Source organism: Sorex fumeus, unplaced genomic scaffold (assembly GCF_029834395.1).
Source record: "Sorex fumeus unplaced genomic scaffold, SorFum_2.1 ptg000003l, whole genome shotgun sequence".
Lineage (NCBI taxonomy): Eukaryota > Metazoa > Chordata > Mammalia > Eulipotyphla > Soricidae > Sorex > Sorex fumeus.
In genome coordinates, this window is record NW_026606060.1 from 4,733,778 (window position 1) to 4,754,839 (window position 21,062).

At 51.7% G+C, this 21,062-nt stretch overlaps 1 protein-coding gene across 1 annotated transcript; it reads left to right on the forward strand.

Moving 5' to 3' along the window:
- Positions 1 to 10,641: 10,641 nt before the first annotated feature.
- Positions 10,642 to 19,062, forward strand: MCFD2 (multiple coagulation factor deficiency 2, ER cargo receptor complex subunit). Its single transcript, XM_056116980.1, has 4 exons — positions 10,642 to 10,696; positions 14,856 to 15,013; positions 15,580 to 15,739; positions 17,377 to 19,062. The coding sequence occupies exons 2-4, from the start codon at positions 14,868 to 14,870 to the stop codon at positions 17,506 to 17,508; spliced, it is 438 nt and encodes a 145-aa protein (XP_055972955.1). The 5' UTR covers positions 10,642 to 10,696; positions 14,856 to 14,867; the 3' UTR covers positions 17,509 to 19,062.
- Positions 19,063 to 21,062: the final 2,000 nt, after the last annotated feature.

Sequence of the window (21,062 nt, forward strand, 5' to 3'; positions counted from 1 at the left end):
TCTCGCTTTCGTTCTCTTTTGTATTTGGACCACCCCAACAGTCAACAGTTACTCCTGCTTTGGTGCCCAGAGCTTCACACCTGGCTAGTCAGGGCACTAGCTCTCAGGAAACCATTGGGTGTCAGGGATTCCAGCATGCAAAGTATGTGCTCCAGCCCTTTAAACTATCTCTCTGGCCCCGAGAAGAATTTTTTAATTCACAAAGAAACTAGTTTTCAAAATTAAGTCGTTGGCCTAGCATTGCATTGCGTCATATCAGAGACTGCATTGTCTTGTGCTATGTGCAGAAGATTCCGTCGATGACAGATCATGCAGGCGCTCCCAGCAGCTGTGCCCTAGAGCCCGGTGGGGAGTAGGGCGCAGCCTCTAGGTTTGTGAAATTACACACACACTGGGGTTTGCACAATGGTGAAATAACCCAATGACACACTTCTCAGATTCTCTCCCTATCAATAAGTCATACATGACTACACCTTTTCGGTTTTTATTTTGTTTTAATTTGGAGGCCATCTGTCTGTGCTCAGGACTTACTCCCGACTCTGTGCTCAGGGAACACTCCTGCAGTGCTCAGGGAACCATACGGGATGCCAGGGATCAAACCCAGGTCAGCCACGTCCAGGGCAAGCTCCAACCTGCTGAACTATTGCTCAGCCCATGATTGTACTTTACTAATGATACGTCTTGGACTTTGTGAAACCTCTCTTCCAACTCCCTTATCTTGGGAGAAGGACCTCGAACCTCATGTGTAAACCCCAGCCCTGGCCTTGAGCCCAATTTCAGGCCAACTTCAGAAACTCTGAGCAAAGAAGCTACTTGAGCCCTACCCAGAACTCTGTTTGGTAAAACCCTAAATGGCTATGATATTAAACTCTTAAATCTAGTAATTTGGTGCACAGAACTAGAAAATGAACGTGGTGTCTGCTAGCAAAAAAATCAGATAAAGAAGCTTTAACTCGAGAGATTATTTAGTTGGATATAGAATTCGAAACAATTTTCTAGCATTTGGGGGTTATTACATTGTTATTACAATGTTGCTGCTTATATTTATTTATTTATTTATTTTGTGTTTTGGACCACACCTAGCTATGCTCTGAGGTTATTCCTGGCTCTGCAGTCAGGAATTACTCCTATTACTCCTGGCAGTGCTCGGGGGACTATATGGGATACTGGAAACACACACACGCACACACACACACACACACACACATACACACACACTTTTTTAAGAAGAAATCAAATTTCATTATTATTATTTTTACAGTTACAAAGCTTTCATGTTTGAGTTTCAGTCATACGATGATCGAACACCCATCCCTCCACCAGTGCACATGCTCCACCACCAATGTCCCCAGGATCCCCCCACCCCCATCCTACTCCTTCCTCTATGGCAGACAATTTCCCTCTTATTCTCGCTATATTTATGGGCATTATGGTTTGCAATAAAGATACTGAGAGGCCACCATGTTTGGTCCTTTATCGACTTTCAGCACACATCTCCCATCCCGAGCGATCCCTCCAACCATCATTGACTTAGTGATCCCTTCTCTATCCCGGCTGCCTTCTCCCCCAGGTCATGAGGCAGCCTTCCAACCATACACACACACTTTTTTTTTTTTTTTGTGAAGATGAGCACTACTTTCCACAGGTCTCTTGGACATCTATTTTTTTCCACATGTCCATCTGCTTTGCTTCTTTAGATTCATGTATAGGTGAAATCATTCAGCTTTTATCTCCTTCTTGGCTTATTTCATGTCACACAATCCTCGAGTTTCTATTTTGACTTTTCCCCACAGCCATCCCATCCCCTATTTTTTTTTTAAGTGTTGCATACCTGGCAGTGTTCAGGACTTACTTCTGGCTCTGTGCTCAGGGATCACTCCTGATGTTCCTCGGGGGAACCTTATGGGATGCTGGGGATCAAACCCCGGTCAGCCAAGTGCAAGGCAAGTGCACCATTGATTGCTCCAGTCCTTGAGTTTCTTGTTCCGGTGGTGGTGGCAGGACTTTGAAAAGGAGATGTGGGAGTTCTCTCTTGGTAACACTTGGCCAAGCAGGCCAGACAGTTCAGGGCTTGCCGTTAGCACATATAATACTGTGGGGAGAGAGAATGAGAGAGAGAGAGAAACAGAGACAGACAGAGACAGACAGAGAGACAGAAATACAGAGACAGAGACACAGAGAGAGAGAGAGAGAGAGAGAGAGAGAGAGAGAGAGACAGGAGGGTGGAGGTGTGGGAGGGAACTTGGGGACACTGGTGCTGGGAAATGTGCACTGGTGGAGGGATGGGTGTCGGAACACTTATGACTGAAACCCGATCGTGAACAGCTTTGTAAGGGTCTAGTTCACAGTGATTCAATAAAAATAAATAAATAAAATTTAAAAATACTGTGCCAGGTTTTTGGTTGGTTGCACCTCTGGCAAACTGGGGGTGGGCTGGACCTTGCACCAACTGATCCCTCAGAGTCTTTAGGCTTTGGCTGCGTCCCATCTAGCTTTCAGGATTTTTTCAAAAGTCCAGGTCAGTTCAACGCACTCCATTTGTTTTTCCAGTAAACTGTTGACATATGCCTGACTCAGAATCAATTAATTTGACTTGTTCAACTGATTTGCTTGGTAGAAAAGACCATTCACAAAGCAGTTACTAAGCTAAATTCTCCCTACCCTCATATTTGCTTTTTTTTAAAAAAAATAACTTTACTTTACTTTTACTTTAATGTAGAAGTACTGCTATTTGTTCAGCCATTGATTAAGCTGATTGAATTGGATATGAACTCCACATTACTTTTTTATCTTATTGTATCACCGTGAGATGGAGTTACAAAGCTTTCATGTTTGAGATTCAGCCATACAATGATGAAACACCCATCCCTCCACCAGTGCACATCTCCCACCACCAAAGTCTCAAGTATCACCCCCCTCACATACATACACATTGCAGTCCTCACCCTGCCTCTATGGCAGACAATTTCCCCAATACTCTCTCTCTAATTTGGGGCACTGATTTTGCTCGAATTTTCCCACCACCATTCAAGCCTACTGGCCCAGCGGCAGACACTAGATAATATATTTTCCATAGCTCATTTCGAATATCACAAGAGCTCACGCGGGCATGATTGTAAATGTAAATTTCTAGATTGTAAATGGTTGGGTTCCAGAGACATCTCGGTATGGCACTAATCCACTTTGGGATTCAACTGGGAGCCTCTGGACCAGGGCTGTTGATGTGCTAAGAAGGCATCTGGATGCAAATTGTGGGCGTGACAGTCAGTCTTCTGGGCAGGTGGTAACCCGGGGAGGGACAGGCCAGGTCCTCTGCCAACATGCGGCCTGGAGATGTAGTCCTGGAACCCACATACTTGGGCCTTGCTTGTGGAAGCTCTTGGTCACCAGGATTCCATCTGGAGTATGTGGGGAGACTGCACCTGCTTCATTTGGAGTGTCCTGATGATACTGGCTCAGTATGGGGCCCGGAGATATCTCCGACACTGTGGTGTCATCTGGGACTTGCTGCTGTGTCTCCAGACCAGGGCTGTTGGTACGCTCAGATGGTGCTCAGAGGCTAATTGTGGGCATAACAACCAGTCTTCTGGGCGGGTGGGGACCCGGGGAGGGACAGCCCGGGTCCTCTGGCACCATGCAGCCTAGAGATGTAGTCCTGGAACCTGCATACCTGGGCCTCGCTTGTGGAAGCTCTTGGTCACTGAGATTCCATCTGTAGTAGGTGGGGAGACTGCACCTGTTCCATCTGGGTGTCCTGGTGATATTGGATCAGTATGGGGCCCGGAGAGATCTTTGGTGCTGTGGTGTCATCTGGGACTTGCTGCTGTCTCCGGGCCAGGGCTGTTGGTGCGCTAAGATCCACATTACAAAATTTTCAGCAGATTATATCTTGGTGAGGTCCATCTTGAGACGGTGGAGTCAGGCTTGGGGTAAAGGTAAAAGGTAAAGGCCCTCCCGTTGATCGTCGATTTGCTCGAGCGGGCCCAGTAACGTCTCCATTGGAGACTTTGTTGTTACTGTGTCTGGCATATCGAATACCCTCGGTAGCTTGCCGGGCTCTCCGAGAGGGGCGGAGGAATCGATAGCACAGGCTTGGGGTATGGCGACAATTTTGGATTGTGAAAGCAAGTGGCTGCCAGGGACTCTGCTTGGGCGGGCACAGGCCAACCTGCCCCCTCCAATTTACTCCAGACTGTTCAGCCATGTATGGGTCCGAACTTAACTGTGGCTTTTGATCTCTTTCAAGATTTATTCAGGGGTCTTTGAGGCAAGGCCAATAGTAGAGCTTATAGGGTGGCGTTGGAGTTGGTTCATGGGGGTGACTGCCAGTTCTTCCATGTCTATTGGGAAGTGGGGGAGGTAGCCCATCCCAACTCTGAGTGAGCTTGTGTAGCTGAGCTGGAGGTAGTTTGTGGGTGTGATGCCCACATACCTAATTTTTGGCCGTTTAATTTCTTGGTAAACTCGTTCCCAAGTTGTTGGGGTCTGGCCAAAGGCACAGCAGCAATTTTGGGGTATCAGGAAGCCTAAAGGCAACATCAGGCTGCTGATGCACTCACCCTGCAGGTACAGGTTGACCTGTTGGTGGCACCATAACGCCGTCATATTTGCTTTTCTCTAAGAATTATTATTATTTTTTCTTTTTGAGTCACATCTGGTGATGCACGGGGTTACTCCTGGCTCTGCAGCCAGGAATTACTCCTGGTGGTGCTCAGGGGACCATATGAGATGCTGGGAATCGAACCCGGGTAGGCTGCGTGCAAGGCAAATGCCCTACCCGCTGTGCTATCACTCCAGTTCCCCTCTAAGAATTATTCTTTTCCCTTCTCTAGCACCATCCAACACAGATTTTTTTTTCTACTGCTGCTGGTAGAGATCTCCTTAGCTTCAGCCTAGCAGGGTGGGCTGGATCCCACCTGGCCCTCCGTGGTGGTCCTGTGTCCTAAGGATTTAGCCCTGGACTAGTGCCTGCCAAGCTTGGGCTTCACGCCTTTCAGTTATCTATCTTCTCTTGAGTTTCTGACTTTGTGCTGCAGATGAAAAATATTAATATTATTTATTTGTTGTTTGGGGCTGCACTGGGCATATCCAGGGGTTACTCCTGGCTTTGTGCTCAGGAATCACTCCTGGTGGTGCTCTGGGGGCCATATGGGATGCTGGGGTTCGAACCTAGGTCAGCTGCATGGAAGGCACACACCCTCCCCGCTGTGCTATCTCTCCAGCTCCTCTAACTCATCTTTATCCATTTACCTCAGTGGCCTTTAGTTTTCTTCCCCCATACCTTAGCTGCTGCAAATAAGGCCACAATAAGCATGTGGTGCATATATTTTTGGTTAATTATTTCATGGGCTGGAGTAATAACACAGCGGTAGGGCGTTTGCCTTGCACGCAGCCAACATGGCCGACCTGAGTTCGAGTCCTCCGCCCCTCTCGGAGAGCCCGGCAAGCTGCCGAGAGTATCTCGCCTGCATGGCAGAGCCTGGCAAGCTCCCCATGACGTATTCGATATGCCAGACACAGTAACAACAAAGTCTCCAATGGAGACTTTACTGGGCCCGCTCGAGCAAATCGATGACCAACGGGAGGGCCTTTACCTTTACCTTTTAATTATTTCATATTCTCCAGCTAGTTAGCCCAGCAGTTAGTCATCTGCACCCTTTCTAACATTGTTGATACAAGCCTTCAGCTTTTTGTTTGTTTTTTATGGAAGCCATATTCAAAGGCATGAGAAAATATCTATTGTGACTATTTTGCACTTCCCTAATTAAGAGCGAGTGATGATGAGCACTATTTTCCACATGCCCCTTGGCCATCTGTGTGTCCTCTTTAGAAAAGTGGCCACTCACATCTGCTCATTTCTTCTTTCTCCTCCCCCGTCCCTTGGTTGTTGTTGCTGTGATGACTAGTAGGTTGTGGTATCACATACCTTAGCTGCAGTGCTGAGAATGACAATGGTGTTGCTGCCACGACTGCATCGGACACGCGGGGCAACGCTTAGTCTCCCTGCTACCATCAGAAGCAGTCTCTCTTTTGTTGTTGTTGTTGTTGTTGTTGTTTGGGGGCATACCTCACTCTGCACTCAAGAATTACTCCTGGAGATGCTTGGGGACCATACTGAATGCAGGGATTGAACCTGGGTTGGGGGTGCGTAAGGTAAACGCCTTCTGCACTGTACTGCACTGTACTTCACTCCGGAAGCAGCTTCTTTTTTCTACCCTTTGATCCCTGGAGGGTGCCCTCCACTCCCTGAACCATGGAGAAGTCAGTGGACAGGGAGGCTGGGAAAGGCAGCCCACTGGGATCAACCCCTTTGATACAACACAACAGTGAGGAAAAAAGCTAAACGTAAATCGTTGTTGTGGTAAAATGGCTGTACATTCTGCTGATCCACTTTCTCTGAGATCCTGCCCCCCTGTTTCTCACCGTCGCCTGACTGTACTTTGAATAATCCTCATCCCAGTTGAGGGGGGTCTTGCCTGGGGTCTTCACGCTCTCTCAGGTTAAAATTACAAAGTGAGGGCATTTGCTGAAGGCCCCGAGCAATAGGTTTCCCCGTGTGGGTTGGTGGCAGAAGGGCCAGATTACACTGCAGCCAAGTAACTAGATCTTCCTCTGCCCTCTCCAGCACCCTGGCCCACAGCAGCTGGAAAGAAGGGGAACCGCTGGGGATTGAGAGGGGAACTAGGTTCCGGATGACGCAACTTTCTGTTCTGTTTTCTTTTCTTTTTTCCCTTTTTCATTTTGGGCCACTCCAGGCCGAGCTCAGGGCTGACTCCTGGTTCTGTATACAGGAATCATTCCTGGCCGTGCTCAGGGGACCAAATGGGGAGCCAGACCTCGAACCCAGGTTGGCCACGTGCAAGGTAAAAGCCCTCCCTGCTGTACTATCATTGTCCTCCACTGTTTTATTTTCAAGCCACATCCATATTTCCTAGATGCTAGACTTTCAAACTAGAACACAAGAAAAATACACTAACCATCATGTGCAGCCAATGACACAGACTGTCCCATGGAGATCACTGAAAAATACCCAGTTCCACCTGGACCGTCTGCTCAGGCTCCAGAGCCTTCCTGCAGGCCCTTGTCTGCCCAGTAACACGAGCAAGATTTCAACCTAGGATCCAGTCAATCCCCTCCCCCCTCCCCCCTCCCCAGTAAGGGAATGCCCAGAAAACAGCCTGACCTTGGGGGTGGGGGGTGGGGGTGGGGGGTTGGGGATGAGAGGGAATCCCCTGTCCCGAATAATCTCAGACTACCCCTACTGGACTTTGTATCCAGTCTCACCTCTCCACAGTTACTTTACCTCTAAATTCTTTCAAGTGTGTCCACTCAGTGGCTCCTCAACCCCATCTCTGTGGAACTCTCCCTGCATAGGATTTAAACACCCCCAAGGGCCTTCATCTTACAGACTATGCTCCAGAATCCTGTGGTCCCTCGTCTGTTTCCCTCTCCCTCCCTCGGCCCTTCCTTACTGTGCTAAGTGCTTACCGGGACTGGGACTGCTGGTTCTCTGCTAAAACAAAGATGGGAAAGCAACGTGACAAGGTCTGGGGAGGGTGAGGAACAACAGAACTCCCCTGAGCTCTTCTGAGAACATAAACTGACACTTGACACAACCGCTTGGTCATGCCCACACAGGTCTCCTGCCACCTGGCTGCTGCCCAGGCCAAGCCCTGTTCATTCCCATCTGATCAGTTCAACTCTCAGTTGCATCCACAGGGCGCTTGACCTCTGCACCTGACACGGACACCAACGCTTTGGGCCGCAAGGAACTGCCTGAGGACTTCAGCCGCCAGTTCTCATGTGGCAGGTTGTCTGGAGGTGGGAAATAGCTGGTTCTGCAGGAACTGACCTCCAAACCATCCCCCACAGCATTGGAGTTCTTGCTGAAACTCCCTCCACTTCCCTTCATGGTTGAGGAAGTTTCCTTCCCTTGATTGCTGGAGGTGGGGGGAGGGGGGAAGGTCCCTCCTCATTCAGGGCTGCAAGAAGGGAAAAGGTTTGCACTAGTCATTCCCACATTTATCAGAACAGCAAAGGGCAGTGATAGTACAGTCGGTAAGGTGCTTGCCTGGCATGAGGTCGATTCCAGTTTGATCCGTGGTACCATGGTCCCCAGTGCAACTCCAGGAGTGATCCCTGAGTGAACAGCTAGGAGTAAGCCCTTAGTACTGCTGGGTCTGACCCACAAGCCAAACAAACAGAGTGGAAAGAACATCTTAATTTTTTTTTAAATTAGTGTATGGGCTGGAGCGATAGCACAGCAGTAGGGCATTTGCCTTGCAAGCCGCCGGCTGGTCGAGCCGGGTTTGATTACTCCACCCCTCTTGGAGAGCCCTGCAGCTACTGAGAGTATTTCACTCTCACAGCAAAGCCTGGCAAGCTACCCGATATGCCAAACACAGTAACAACAAGTATCACAATAGATATGTTACTGGGCCCACTAGAGCAAATCGATGACAGTTATTAGTGTATCACCATGAGGTACAGTTACATACTTACAAACTTTGGTGCTTGTGTCTCAGTCATACAATGATCCAGTACCCATCCCTCCACCAGTGCCCATTCTTCACCACCAATGATCCCAGTATCCCTCCCACCACCCTCACCCCATCCCCCCCACCCCATCCTGACTCTGTGGCAGGGCATTCCCTCTTGTTCTCTCTTTCCTTTCGGGTGTTTGCAATAGAGGCATTGAGTGGCCATTGTAGAACATTTAATTTCTTGATCCTTGTTATTAAGGAGGAAGAGGGTGGTTGGTGAGGTATGGAAATAAGTTTACAGCCCTGATGAATTCAGAGTTAACTTCATAGAATTCTTTGATTATTTAAAATTCATGTATTCCTCTACCCTACCCCCACCCCCATATATTTTATATGTGTGATCACTCTTCCATAAGGGACATATTTTTTAAAAATGTCTAAAAAAATGTCTTTTAAAAGTTGAACCACAGTGAGATACACAGTTAGAAAGTTGTTCATGATTGGTTTCAGTCACATAATGTTCCAACACTTCATAAGGGAGATGTTAAAGACACATCAGCGCCTCTGTACAGCCTGGAATCCGGGTGCTGGGGTAAATACAGGCCTCTTCTCAGGCCCTGGTTATTGAAGCCAACGGACAGAACTGTTCTATGGTAAAACAAAGATGAGAAAGGAAAGTGACAGGCCTAGGGAGGGTGAGGAACAACAGAACTCCCGTAAGATCTTCTGAGAATATAAATTGGCACTTGACACGACGACTTGGACACACTTTGGGTGATATCTAACAGGTCCGACACCTGCATTCCCTGTGAGCCAACACTTCTTTGTGTTGTTCTGCTGGAGATGTGAGCAGAAGTTAGAGAAAAGACATGTTCCATAGCTCCAAGTTGTTATGTGCCCTAGCCTAAAGCTCCCTAAATGTCTACAGAAAAAGCAATTGTTTGGAGGGGGAGTATGGGGGGGAGGGAATAAAAGCTTTATTTCCCCTCTGTTCTTTTATTAGTTTATTTCTTTTTCTTTTTTGGTGTTAAATACTTTTTTTTGGTTAGCTTTTGGACCACATTTAGCTCTGCTCCAGGCTTCCTCTTGTCTCTGTGCTCATGGCTCCTTCCTGGCCATGTTCGCGGGGCCACATGTGGTACCGGGGATCAAACCTGGAAAGGCAGCATGGGAGGCAAGGGCCTTATCTCTCCAACTCTTTATTATTTTTTTGTGTATCTCTGAAAACATCATTTTGTAAAGCAGAGTATGGGGTGCTGGAGCGATAGCACAGCAGGGAGGGCGCTTGCCTTGCACGGGGCCAACTCAGAGTCAATCCCCGCATCCCACAGGGTCCCTGAGCACTGCAAGGAGGGATCCCTGGGTGCAGAGTGAAGGGTAGTCTCTGAACATCGTGAAACCAAATAAATATTCGATTCGTTTTTGTTGAAATATTGAACGCAATAAATTATTGTGAACAACTCTATAAAAATTAAAATAAAAAAAAAGGCAGGGGCTGGAGTGATAGCACAGTGGGTAGGGTGTTCGCCCTGCACTCAGCTGACCCGGGTTTGATTCCCAGCATCCCATATGGTGCCCCGAGCACCGCCAGGAGTAATTCCTGAATGCAGAGCCAGGAGTAACCCAAGCATCGCTGGATATGGTCCCCAAACAAAAACAAACAAAAACTTGTTGGGAACTGCACACAAGTCAACAGTACTGCAGAGATGTGGCATGAAGCTGCAGAAACAGGCTGGTCTGGGAAATGCTGGATCCCAGACCTGCTCCGGTATTTTCCAGTCGTTCGTTAAAAGAATTAGGATTCCAATAATCGTTCTAGCGACCAGTGGCCTGCAGGCCTGGTGTCCACACCATGGCACGAGAAGTCATATGTCCCAAAGCAGCATCTGTCCCTGGGGCTCCTCCGAGAACAGTGTGGAGATCATGGGCCAGACCGGGCCGCAGCCGCGTGTCCCCGAGCGGCCGTGCGCGCTCCGCGAGCGCCAATACACGTGGACGCACCGAAACCGTCCACACAAACAGCACCCGGGAAGGGGCGTGGCCAGGAGGGGGCGTGGCCAGCCGGCACCAATGGGCGGGCTGAGCGGCGCGCGCGCGCGCAGTGCGGCAGGGTGGGCGGGGCCGGCGGAAGGCGGGGTCGGCGGACGGGGGCCGGCGAGGCTCAAGTTGGAGGACTTCGCGTCTGGGCACAGCTGGCTGCCGGGGGCGCGACGGTGAGTGTCCCGGCGGGGAGCGGAGGGCCGGGGGCCCGGTCCCGCGGGCAGGGGGTGGTGCTGGGGACCTTGTGCTGAGCTTGGGACTCTGGCCCGGCCCGGCCGAGGGAACTTTCCGGCCGGCTGCGAGCGGAACCGAACCTCTATCCCGGGGGATTCGCGGACTCGGAGCCCAGGGGGGCCCGGTCGGTGTCCAGCAGCCCCGCGCGCTCTCGGCGGCCCCTGACCCCCTCCGGGCCGCTGCAGTTCGTTACGTGCTCGGACTGCACAGGGAAGGTCAGAAAGCCCCTCGCAGGACGTCACCGAGCCCGGCGGCCCGCCGAATGCCCATTGTCCCCGGCAGCTGCCCCGCGCCCGCGGCCCCGCAGCCCCCGCCGCGCCCCTCCGGCTGAGCCCTGGGGCTCACGGAGCAACTTTTAAGTGCCCGGTTGGACCAGAGTGCCTCCAGGCTTAGGCGCTGCTTCCTGGCGGTCCCCGAATCCTTGGTGTCCTCCCCCCGCACCCTTTAGGGGTATGGACCCAGGTCTCTGCGTCCAACTGGAATCAGCGGGGGGCGGGGTGGACAGTGGATTTGGGGGGGGCGGGGGCTGCCTTCGATATCTGAGCAGCACCAGGCCCTAGGATGATGGCACGGGGTGGGCGGGGACGCCCGGCACAGCCTCGGACACCCCCAGATGAGCACAGAACCTTACTGAATGTCCGCGTTTCAGGGCCAGGTAGCACAGGAGGACGGCGCTTGCCTTGCCCGCAGCCGGCCGGGTTCGATCCCGGGCACCCCATATGGGCCCTGAGCACTGCCAGGAGTGATCCCTGAGCGCAGAGCCAGGCATAGGCCCAGAGCACCACCGGGTGTGGCCTTCCCCTCCACCCCCTCCAAAAATGTCTGCCTTTTAGAAACAATTATCAACCCCTGTTCCAGGGAACACTTGGTTTTTTTTTTTTTTTTTTTTTTTTTTGGCCTAGAAACTTGGATTTTCTTCCATCAGTCCAGGATTCGGGAAACAGGAAAGTGCAGATTGCCTTTGCCTTTGCCCCGCCGGGTGTGTGATGTGATGTCTGGGTGCTGGTGAGAATGGCTGCTTGGAGTTTAAATTCTTGACTCAGAACTCGCTTGGCAAGAGAAAAAGGCTGTTAACAGCTGTTTTTTTGGAAGAAAGGCTCCAATCCCTTGGAGCTATTAGAGCAACACGTGAGAGGAATAAGTGGGCTGAGCCTGCCGCTGGGAGAGCCCCAAGGGGAGGTGCTTGATTTCAGGCCTTGTGACCAAGACCCCCTTGGACTCCCATTCTCTGTCCCATCCAGACCTGAAGGTGGGCGCCCTGGGGTCAGCTCAGTACTTGGTGATAGCGTCAGAAGTGCTAAAATTCAGTAATTCTGGTAGGGAAGAGACAAGAGATGGGGGTTTCTCGCCTTCCCTGAGGGAGGCCACAGGGTGATTTGGAGAGGAGGGCCTCTGTGACCTCCTGTTTGTGTACAGTGAATGCGGGAGGTTGGGGAGGTTGAGGACAGAGGTCGCAGGAGGAGCCAGAGCTATCTGGGAGAATCCGGAGCTGCAGATCCAGAGGAAAACGGGGGTCAAGGGTCTGGAACTGGTGGAGCCCTTCTGTCCACAGACCAGCGCTGGGCCAGCTGCGGGCAGATGTTTCTCCCGAGAGGGGAGTGTGCGCACCTGAGCTGTGGTTCCAGGTCCCTCCAGCCTGCTGGTCAGTCACCCAGAGGTGGCCGGGGAGCCCAGGAAGGCCTGGCTGGGAGCTGAGCCCACGGCTGGCTGCTGGATGATGCAACTTGGCCTCTGGGCAGAAGAGAGCAGTTTGTGTTTCTGTTTGCTTCACGGTGGTGGGTGCTTTGTTCTGCAGCCCTTGTGGGGAGGGAGTTCTCCACTGTGTTTTGTAGATCTGGCTTTTGTTGTGCCCTAATTATGCAGGAAACCAAGAGGAAACCGAAAGGGCCACATTCAAAATGAATGGTCTTGGCCCTTATCTTCTGCAGAAGAGATTGGACCCATAATTACTGTTTTACTAATCCCTTGACTGCTTTGTAGTGTTAAGTTAGAATTTCCCCAGCCCTCCCTGCTGCACACACCCAATTTGATACATTAAGTATCCTGGGATGGGGTTCATTTAATTATATATATATATTATATATATATATATATTTTTTTTTTTGCTGGGGAATGGTGCTCAAGGATTCCTCCTGGCTTTGCCCCTGGGGATCCCTCTGGCAATGCCCAGCGGTGGAGGGACCAAATGGAATGCCAGGAATTGGACCTAGGTCACCTGAGCACCCTACCCATTGTACTATCTCTCTAGCCCCTTCTAAATCATATATATATATATATAAATATCACTTGATCACTTGATCACTTGACTTCCCGTTAATCAGCGATTTGCTCGAGCGGGCGCCAGTAACGTCTCCATTTATATATATATATTTCAATATATATACTTTTTTAACAAAGTTTTATGCGGCCAGAGAGATGAGGGGTGGAGGATAAGGCACTTGCCTTGCATATAACTGACCGGGTCCCATCCCCAACCACCACAAATGGCCCCTCAGCACCACAGGAGTGACCTCTGAGCACAGAGGCAGAAGCACCCCAGGAGCACCACTATGGCGGCACACTGGACCTTGGTGCTGCCCAGGGGCACCCTCCAGTTGGGTGTACGTCCTGGTTGTACCCCTGGCCGCAGTCCTTGGCGGCCTTTTGCTTCTCAGAACTTCCCTTGGACCACCCTTTAGCGGCAGTGCTTGTACCTGCCTGAAGGTGGCGCTGTTAGAAGTGTGTTTCTGTGGTACAGCAGGGAGGGCAGTTCCCTGGCACACACCTGGCTGAGCCACGTTTTATCCCGGCATCCCATATGGTCTCCGAACACCACGAAGAGTAATAACTGAACGCAGAGCCAGAATGTAAGCACTTCCCCCCCACTACACACACACACACACACACACACACACACATACACACACACACACACACACACTCACACTCACAAATAAAAGAATGAAACTGTTTCTGGAACTGTGGGTCCCGGACTGCAGAGCTGCCAGGATGTGGTCAGCGGCCGAAGCTTATCGCTGCTTGCTGTAGCAGCTCCTTCCTCCTCCACCCCGCCCTAGCCGCACTTCCACGGGGCCCTTATCCCCTCAGCAGGCCATGGGGGGACTGTTGGCGGAGGGTGGGCTTGGGAAGAGGCACCTCCCCTCTGCTGTTCCCGAGAGCTGAGGTCGGCCAGAACGTAACGCTTTGGTTTTTCTGTCTGATGTTTGGCGCCGTGGCTCCTGTGGGCCCCTGGGAATCACGGGCCCTTCACCATCTGCTGTATCGGGCCTGGGATGTGTGAGCCGTTTTCTGTTTCCTCGCCGGGTCTCTAGGCTGTCGCTGGGTCTCCTTTTCTGAGACTAGTCTGGAAGGTCCGGGGACGCCGTGAGAACACTGCAGAGGGCTCACTGTGTCGTGGTCACGGGCTACCCCTCGTCGTTTCACTCTGCCACCACTGCCGTCTCTCCACCCCCCCCTTTCCCCGCCGGGGTGCCAGACCGGGTCTGAGAGCTGAGCCCTTCGTTGGGAGGGTGGGAGCAGGGACTGCTGGGCACGGAGCCCGGGGCCTCGCCCTGCCCATGTGGGTCTTACCACGGGGCCACGTCCCTGCGCCTGGGACTCAGCCTTGCCACCTCGCCTCCCCTGTGGTGTCCGCTGAGCATGCGCTGAGAGATCTCTGCCCGCAGGGGCCACTCGCCTTGGCAGCTTCTCGTCCACTCTCACCTGATCCCCTCCCGGCTCCCTCTAGCTGCCTCCTGCTCTCTCCCCACCACTGCTCCCCCCGTGGCCCCTTCATGGTACTCTGTGCGCCTGGCTGTAGTGTGGCCCTGGCCGTACCCACCTCTGAGTGTGTCCCCCCAGGGGAAACTGCCTCCTCTGAGCTCTGCTCTGCACACACTCTTGCTGCCTGGTTGTGTGTGGCCCTCAGGAAACTGCACTCGGTTCTGTTTGCTTGCTGAGTTCTGAGGGTGCTCAGGAAATGTCAGGGCCGCTCCCACTCAAGCACGAGTGACACGCAGACGGCCACCTCCTGCAGCCTCTGCGGGCAGGTGGCAGGGCCGGCCTCCGGCTGTTCCCCAGGAGCCTTCTCGCGCTCATCTTCTCTCTCCCCACCTGCAGGTGCTGGCGAGGATGAGAGTTCTGCGGCTGCTCGGACTCCCTTTCCTGTGCGGCCTGCTCGGGACCTTCTGTGTCCTGGGTGCCAGGGCCGAGGAGCCTGGAGCCAGCAATGCCCACCCCGGCATGGCCCTGGACAAGCACACGGTGCATGACCAAGAGTACGTGTCCCCGCCCGGGGGTTTCCCCAGGGAGGATACTTGGTCCTCACGGCCCCCTGAAAACTAGGTGTTTATTTTCACGGTTATGCCACGCATCCTGAGGCCGAGTGGGGGACCCGGCCGGCCTGAATGCCGCCTCCTGTGACACACACAAGAGGGAACCCTGAGTCGAGAGCTTGGAGTTCTGACTGACAAGGCCTTACCCTTTTTACGAGGACGGTCAAGCCTTGAGTCACCTCCCGCAACTTTTGTGCTGGACCCGTCAGCTTCACATGTAATACCTGGGTCAGCCTCGAATGGTGTTACGAAAGGGCCATCTAAATGTCTCACCCTCCCAGACTTCATAACTAGAGTGGGGTGCTGTGTGTTGGGGGCGTGGAGGACACTCGGTTGTGGCCAACATATCAGCTGAGTCATGGGGCTTTCCCCTGCTCCCCGTCGGCCTGGTCCACGGCTGTGAGCGCAGACTGGGGTCAGCTCTTCTGGACTCGGGGAACTCGAAGAGCTTGAACCGTGGGTCCTGACGGTCCCGGCCCCGGCAGTGAGTCTTTCCTGTTGGTTTTCAGGCATATCATGGAGCATCTCGAAGGTGTCATCAACAAGCCCGAGGCAGAGATGTCCCCGCAGGAACTGCAGCTCCACTATTTCAAAATGCACGACTATGACGGGAACAACCTGCTGGACGGGCTGGAGCTGTCCACGGCCATCACGCACGTCCACAAGGAGGTGGGTGGGCCTGGGCACTGCCGCATCCTCCTTCCTGTTGCGGTGCTTGTTGGGGCCCAGCCTGAGGCTGCTTTTTTTGGGGGGGGGAGCCACACCCGGCAATGCTCAGAGGTTACCCAGTCTCTGCACTCAGGAATTATTCCTGGCAGTGCTGCGGGACCATATGGGATGCCGGGGATTGGAACCCAGGTCGGCCGTGGTAGACCCAGCACCCTCCCCGCTGTCCTGCACCCTGAGCCTGAGGCTTCTGTGTCTCCCCCCGAGTGTTGCTGGGAGCTGGAGCTGGAGAGCCAGCACCCGAGAGCAGAGCCGGGGAGAAGCTCCCTGCTTCCTTAGGCAGAGCAGGGATTGGGCCAAGGACGGAGGGATTCGGGGGGGGGTGCCTCAAAGCTTTGCCAGTGCCAGCGAGTCTGCAGGAGCAGGCGGGGTTTACCCACAGTTGATGGGTGAGGGGGCCTCAATGGACAACCTAGGTCTGGGGCTGGGGTTGCGGCTCAGTGATGAGGTGTAGCGCCTGCGTGCACGAGGCCTGGCTGCAACCCCCGGCACCCCCCAGAAAAGGAAGAGGATGGACCTTTGCCCCCCCGCTCAGCCTCTCTGTGCCTTGCAGACTCGGTTTGGGCGGGTGTGGGGCGGCCGGAGAGTGGGCCTGCACTTGCTGCGGGGCCCAGCCTGCAGGCAGCACGGGAAAGGGGGAGGGAAGACATCCAGGAGTTGGGAGGAGGGGGATGTCTCCGCGGGTCTCTGGAGAGGCGGGGCAGGTGGTCAGCCAGGGCTTATCAGGCGAGGTCTGTTTCACCTTCTTCTGGAGCTGGGAGCCCCTTGCCTTGGCACTGCCAGCTCCCTCCTGGTGACCCCAGGACATTGCCCAGCACCACCACTGTTTCCACACTGCCAGGCCCACACATGCCAGGGTTGACCCTCAGGGCTGAGGGTCAAGTCATCTCCCCAGATGAATTGGAGGTCATGACTCCGTGACTCTGGAACTGCGGAGGAACGCCACGCTTTCTCGAGCAAACCTGGGTTACTTTTGTAATGTTGTGGGGGTGGGTGGATGTGGGAGGGTGTTGTTTTTTGTTGTTCACACCCAGGCAGTGCTCAGGGCTTATTACTCTCCTGGCTCAGCACTCAGATCACCCCTGGTGGGACTCAGGGCCCCGTATGAAGTACCAGGGGTTGAGCCCAGTCAGCCTTATGCCAGGCAGGTGCTCTGCCCACTGTCCTATTGTTCCAGCCCCAGAAACATAGTTTTTTTGGGGGGGGTCACACCCGGCAATGCACAGGGGTTACTCCTGGCTCTGCACTCAAGAATTACCCCTGGCCGTGCTCAGGGGACCATATGGGATGCTGGGAATCGAACCCAGGTCGCCCTCATGCAAGGCAAATGCCCTACCCGCTGTGCTATTGCTCTAGGCCCCAGAAGCATAGTTTTTAAAACAAAAAGCAAGGGCCCACTTCAGTCATATGGCTGCTAAGTTCCACCGATGGGTTCCATTTCTGGTGTCTGGTTTGGGGGCTCCTGGAAGGAGCCACTACCTCATTGAAGAGGGATTCGGATGCGGAGAGTGTGAGCTTGCAGGCATTAGCTAAGCCCTTCCAGTAGAGTGCGTGACTCAGTCTTGCTTTTTGTTTTGTAGGAAGGGAATGCACAGGCGCCGCCAATGAATGAAGAGGAGCTCATTAACTTAATAGATGGCGTTTTGAGGGATGACGACAAGAACAACGATGGCTACATTGATTACGCGGAATTTGCAAAATCACTGCAGTAGAGATATCTGTCATCTTCTAGTTTCAGGCTAATGTGACCCATTATAATGTGATTGAACATTTTCAGTGACACATTTCCAACGGCTGCTTCATTGTTTTGGTGAAAATCTGTAGCAGTTTGTTACACTGGGGTGAGACAGAAGAAATCAAGAGAAATGGAAGAGAAACAGGGCGTGTTGCACTCCCCAAGTCCTGTCAACTCTCTTAGTGGACAAGGGTTTGATTTAAAAATCCTTTTAAGAGTATCGATCATTGGAGCAGAGTACTCTGGAACTGTTAGTTCCAGCAGAATACTGCTATCTTTTGATTTTATCTCGGCTCCGTGAAAAATAAGACAAGCTTTGCCAAGTGGACACACGTCTCAGCTCAGTCCCTGTGAATGAATGGTGAATGAATGCCAAAGGTTTTCCCCATGGGTCCCCTCCTTCAGGCTAATGGTCAGTATTCTGTAAAGTTCTCCCGGTCTAAGCGAGCCTCTGGACTAGTCAGCCAGTGTTTATAAGACGGTTTCAGAGCCACAGCCTAAGAAGAATGTCAAGTATTGAGTTTGGCTCCCGGCAGAGTTGCTGGCTCTGTCTCCTGCCACCTTGGGAGTGACATAACCACTGATCCAAGTGATGAATCCTTTTCAGTTTTTTTTCACTGAAAAGTAGTTTTTATAAAACTACTGCCACATCCTGATACTTTATTTCTATTATGTCTTCTTCAATCTGGGAGATTTTTAAGATGTAAAAGTGTTCTTTATTCTAAATCAATGGGAAATATTTTAGCTTGCTTAATATTTCTATTTAACTTTTGTCTTTGGGTGTCGTCTTTGCAGTTTAGAAACGATTAGGAAAGTTAGGAGTTGCTCCCTCCTCTGCCCGATTCAGTGGGGTTACAGCTGCTAGTAGGTGTAGGCTGAGAAAAAAAAGGGAAAATATTGTTCCTCTTGCCCAGTGAGGATCCTGGGACAAGTCATGTCTAGAGGGAATGTTGTTTGAATTACCTCTTTTATCCTGAATCCAGTTTTCCTGATCAGGGAAGATTAGAAAAAGTTTAAAACCTGGTTTTGTTTGGGGGCCACATCCGGCGATGCTCAGGGCTGACTCCTGGCCCTGCGCTCAGGGATCACTCCTGGTGGTGCTCAAGGGACCAGATGGGATGCCGTGGTGGGCCCGGGTTGTCTGCGTGCAAGACAAGTGCCGTACCCACTGTACTCTGTCGGGCCCCAAGAAGTCTAAAATCTTAGCAGCGTGAATCTGGTAGTCAAGCAGCAGCTGTAGCTCTATCGTGATTGGCTTTGTGGGATGTGATGGGGAGACCTTTAGGTTAGAGAAAGCAGGAGGTCGGGCTGCATGGGGAGTACCACAGCGGTGTGCTGGAGGCTGTAGAGACCTATTTTCCTTACTAAAATATTCTTATAAGAAAGCTTGGGTATTTGTAAACATAATTTCTTGTGTCAAGTATTTGTGCAATCAGAGCTGAATTATAAACTATTCTTGTAATATCTAATTATTTTGAAAGATTTATATAATGATATATGACCAATAAAATTGATGAACTAGTATAAAGCAGTGGCCTTGTCCGTCTGGTTTCTATCTGCTGCACGAAGGTCGACTTTTCTTTTTTTAGAACTTCATTTCACTTTTATCTTTTTGGTGACAGGGGTATTTGTGTCAAGCCTGCAGTGCGCGGGGGTCACCCCTGGAAGTTCGCAGGGTGCCCTGGGTGGTGGCAGGCATCAGACCTGGCTCGGTCATGCGCGGCCAGCTCTCACCCACAGTTTCGTTTCTCCAGGCCCCAGGACCGATTTCTTTCATGCATGTTCTTACCTGGGTCTGCACTGCCACCACCCTCTTCTCCTGGGTAAAATCACTTGGGGCCTTTCTCTGGCGGAGTTCAGGGATGACAGTGCTGTCTGGTTCAGGAATACACGGGACTCGCTCCTCGAATCTGCTGAATGTTTTCTCCTGCTCAGAGAATCAGCATTATTGCAGGCAGCCAGAGCACAGGTGAAGGCTGCACGGCCTTTTGGAAGTGACTCACTTTGCACTCTTAGTGGAAAAGCAGGTTAGGAGCTTCCCCCAGATTCTTTTTTCTTTTTATTTGGTGAAGCAAGAAGGTGTTATCTTTTGTTTTTGTTTTGTTTTTGAGTCACACCTGGCGATGCTCAGGGTTTACTCCTGCCTCTGCACTCAGGAATCACTCCTGGCGGTGCTCGGCGGACCATACGGGATGCTGGGGTTCGAACCCGGGTTGGTGGTGTGCAAGGCAAACACCCTTCCTGCTGGACTATCACTCTGCCCCAAGCAAGAATGTTTTTACTGAAACTTATTTAGAAAGATATGAGGGGAGAGGAGGGGAATAGGTGTTTGAGAGAGAACAGGCTTCTCCAGAGTGGAGAAAGGCAAAGAGACAGACAGGCAAGCGAGACATGCGTTCAAGGGAGAGCACGGGCTTGACGAGCCAGGCTCAGACCCTTTGCTGGCCCTTGGACTCTTGGGGAGTCACCTGCTGTAGGTAGCTGGAGAGGAAAAATGATCATCACCTCCACCAAGAAGCACCTTCCCAAGCCACCTACCACGGGGAATGACCACACCAGGTTTGGGCCCCGTGAGGCGGCCTCCCCCTCACCGTCCCCTGCTTCCCCCCACAGGGATCTGGGCTCCCTCACAGCCCACCCCAAGAGGTGTCAGAATAAATAGTGAACAGGTCTGAGGGTATTAGTATTAATATATTTGTCTTTGATAAGACGTTAGAATGATTTAAAATTGTGTTTAAAACTATGGGGGCCAGGTGGTGGGGGTCACAGAGCAATAGCAGAGTGGGTAGGGCATTTGCCTTGCACGCAGAAGACCCCAGTTCGATCCCTGGCATCCCATAGGGTCTTCTGAGCTCTGCTAGGAGTAATTCCTGAGTGCAGAGCCAGGAGTAAGCCCTGAGAATGGCTGGGTGTGACCCAAACACTGTAGCACTGTCTCCCCCCCCCCCCCACTTTTCATTGATTTGCCCGAGCAGGCACCAGTAACATCTCCATTGTGAGACTTGTTACTGTTTTTGGCATATCGAATACGCCACAGGGAGCTTGCCAGTCTCTGCCGTGTGGGTGGGATACTCTCTGTAGCTTGCTGGGCTCTTGGAGAGGGATGGAGGAATCGAACCCGGGTCGGCTGCGTGCAAGGCAAATGCCCTACCTGCTGTGCTATCGATCCAGCTCAGAACCCAAACAAACAAACAAACAAACAAACGGAATTATGCCGGAATTATGCGGCTCCATTGTAAGGTCTATCTTTGTGCGTAAGTCCTTTGTATCTTTACTATTATTCCTTGAGGAATTGATTTACTGAGGTTTGAACAATTTTAAGCCTTGGTAAAGTACTGCTAAGTTGCTGTTAAGAAGAACCTTACTGATTGTATATAAAGAGCCTATTTCTTTTACTGAAACCTCAAACAAATCGCAACAACTCTCAAAATAGTGGCCAGGCATTAGTGCTTTTAAATTTAAGAATCAGAACGGCTCTAATTACATCACTACCTATTCTGTCTACCATTTTATTTAGCTACACTTTTGTTC

Excerpts from the sequence above, each read along its gene's own strand:
- MCFD2 (XM_056116980.1), top strand. The coding sequence starts at position 14,868 with ATGAGAGTTCTGCGGCTGCTCGGACTCCCTTTCCTGTGCGGCCTGCTC. Across the intron at positions 15,014-15,579 it reads CACACGGTGCATGACCAAGA|GCATATCATGGAGCATCTCG; the intron begins GTACGTGTCCCC and ends GTTGGTTTTCAG. Across the intron at positions 15,740-17,376 it reads TCACGCACGTCCACAAGGAG|GAAGGGAATGCACAGGCGCC; the intron begins GTGGGTGGGCCT and ends TTTGTTTTGTAG.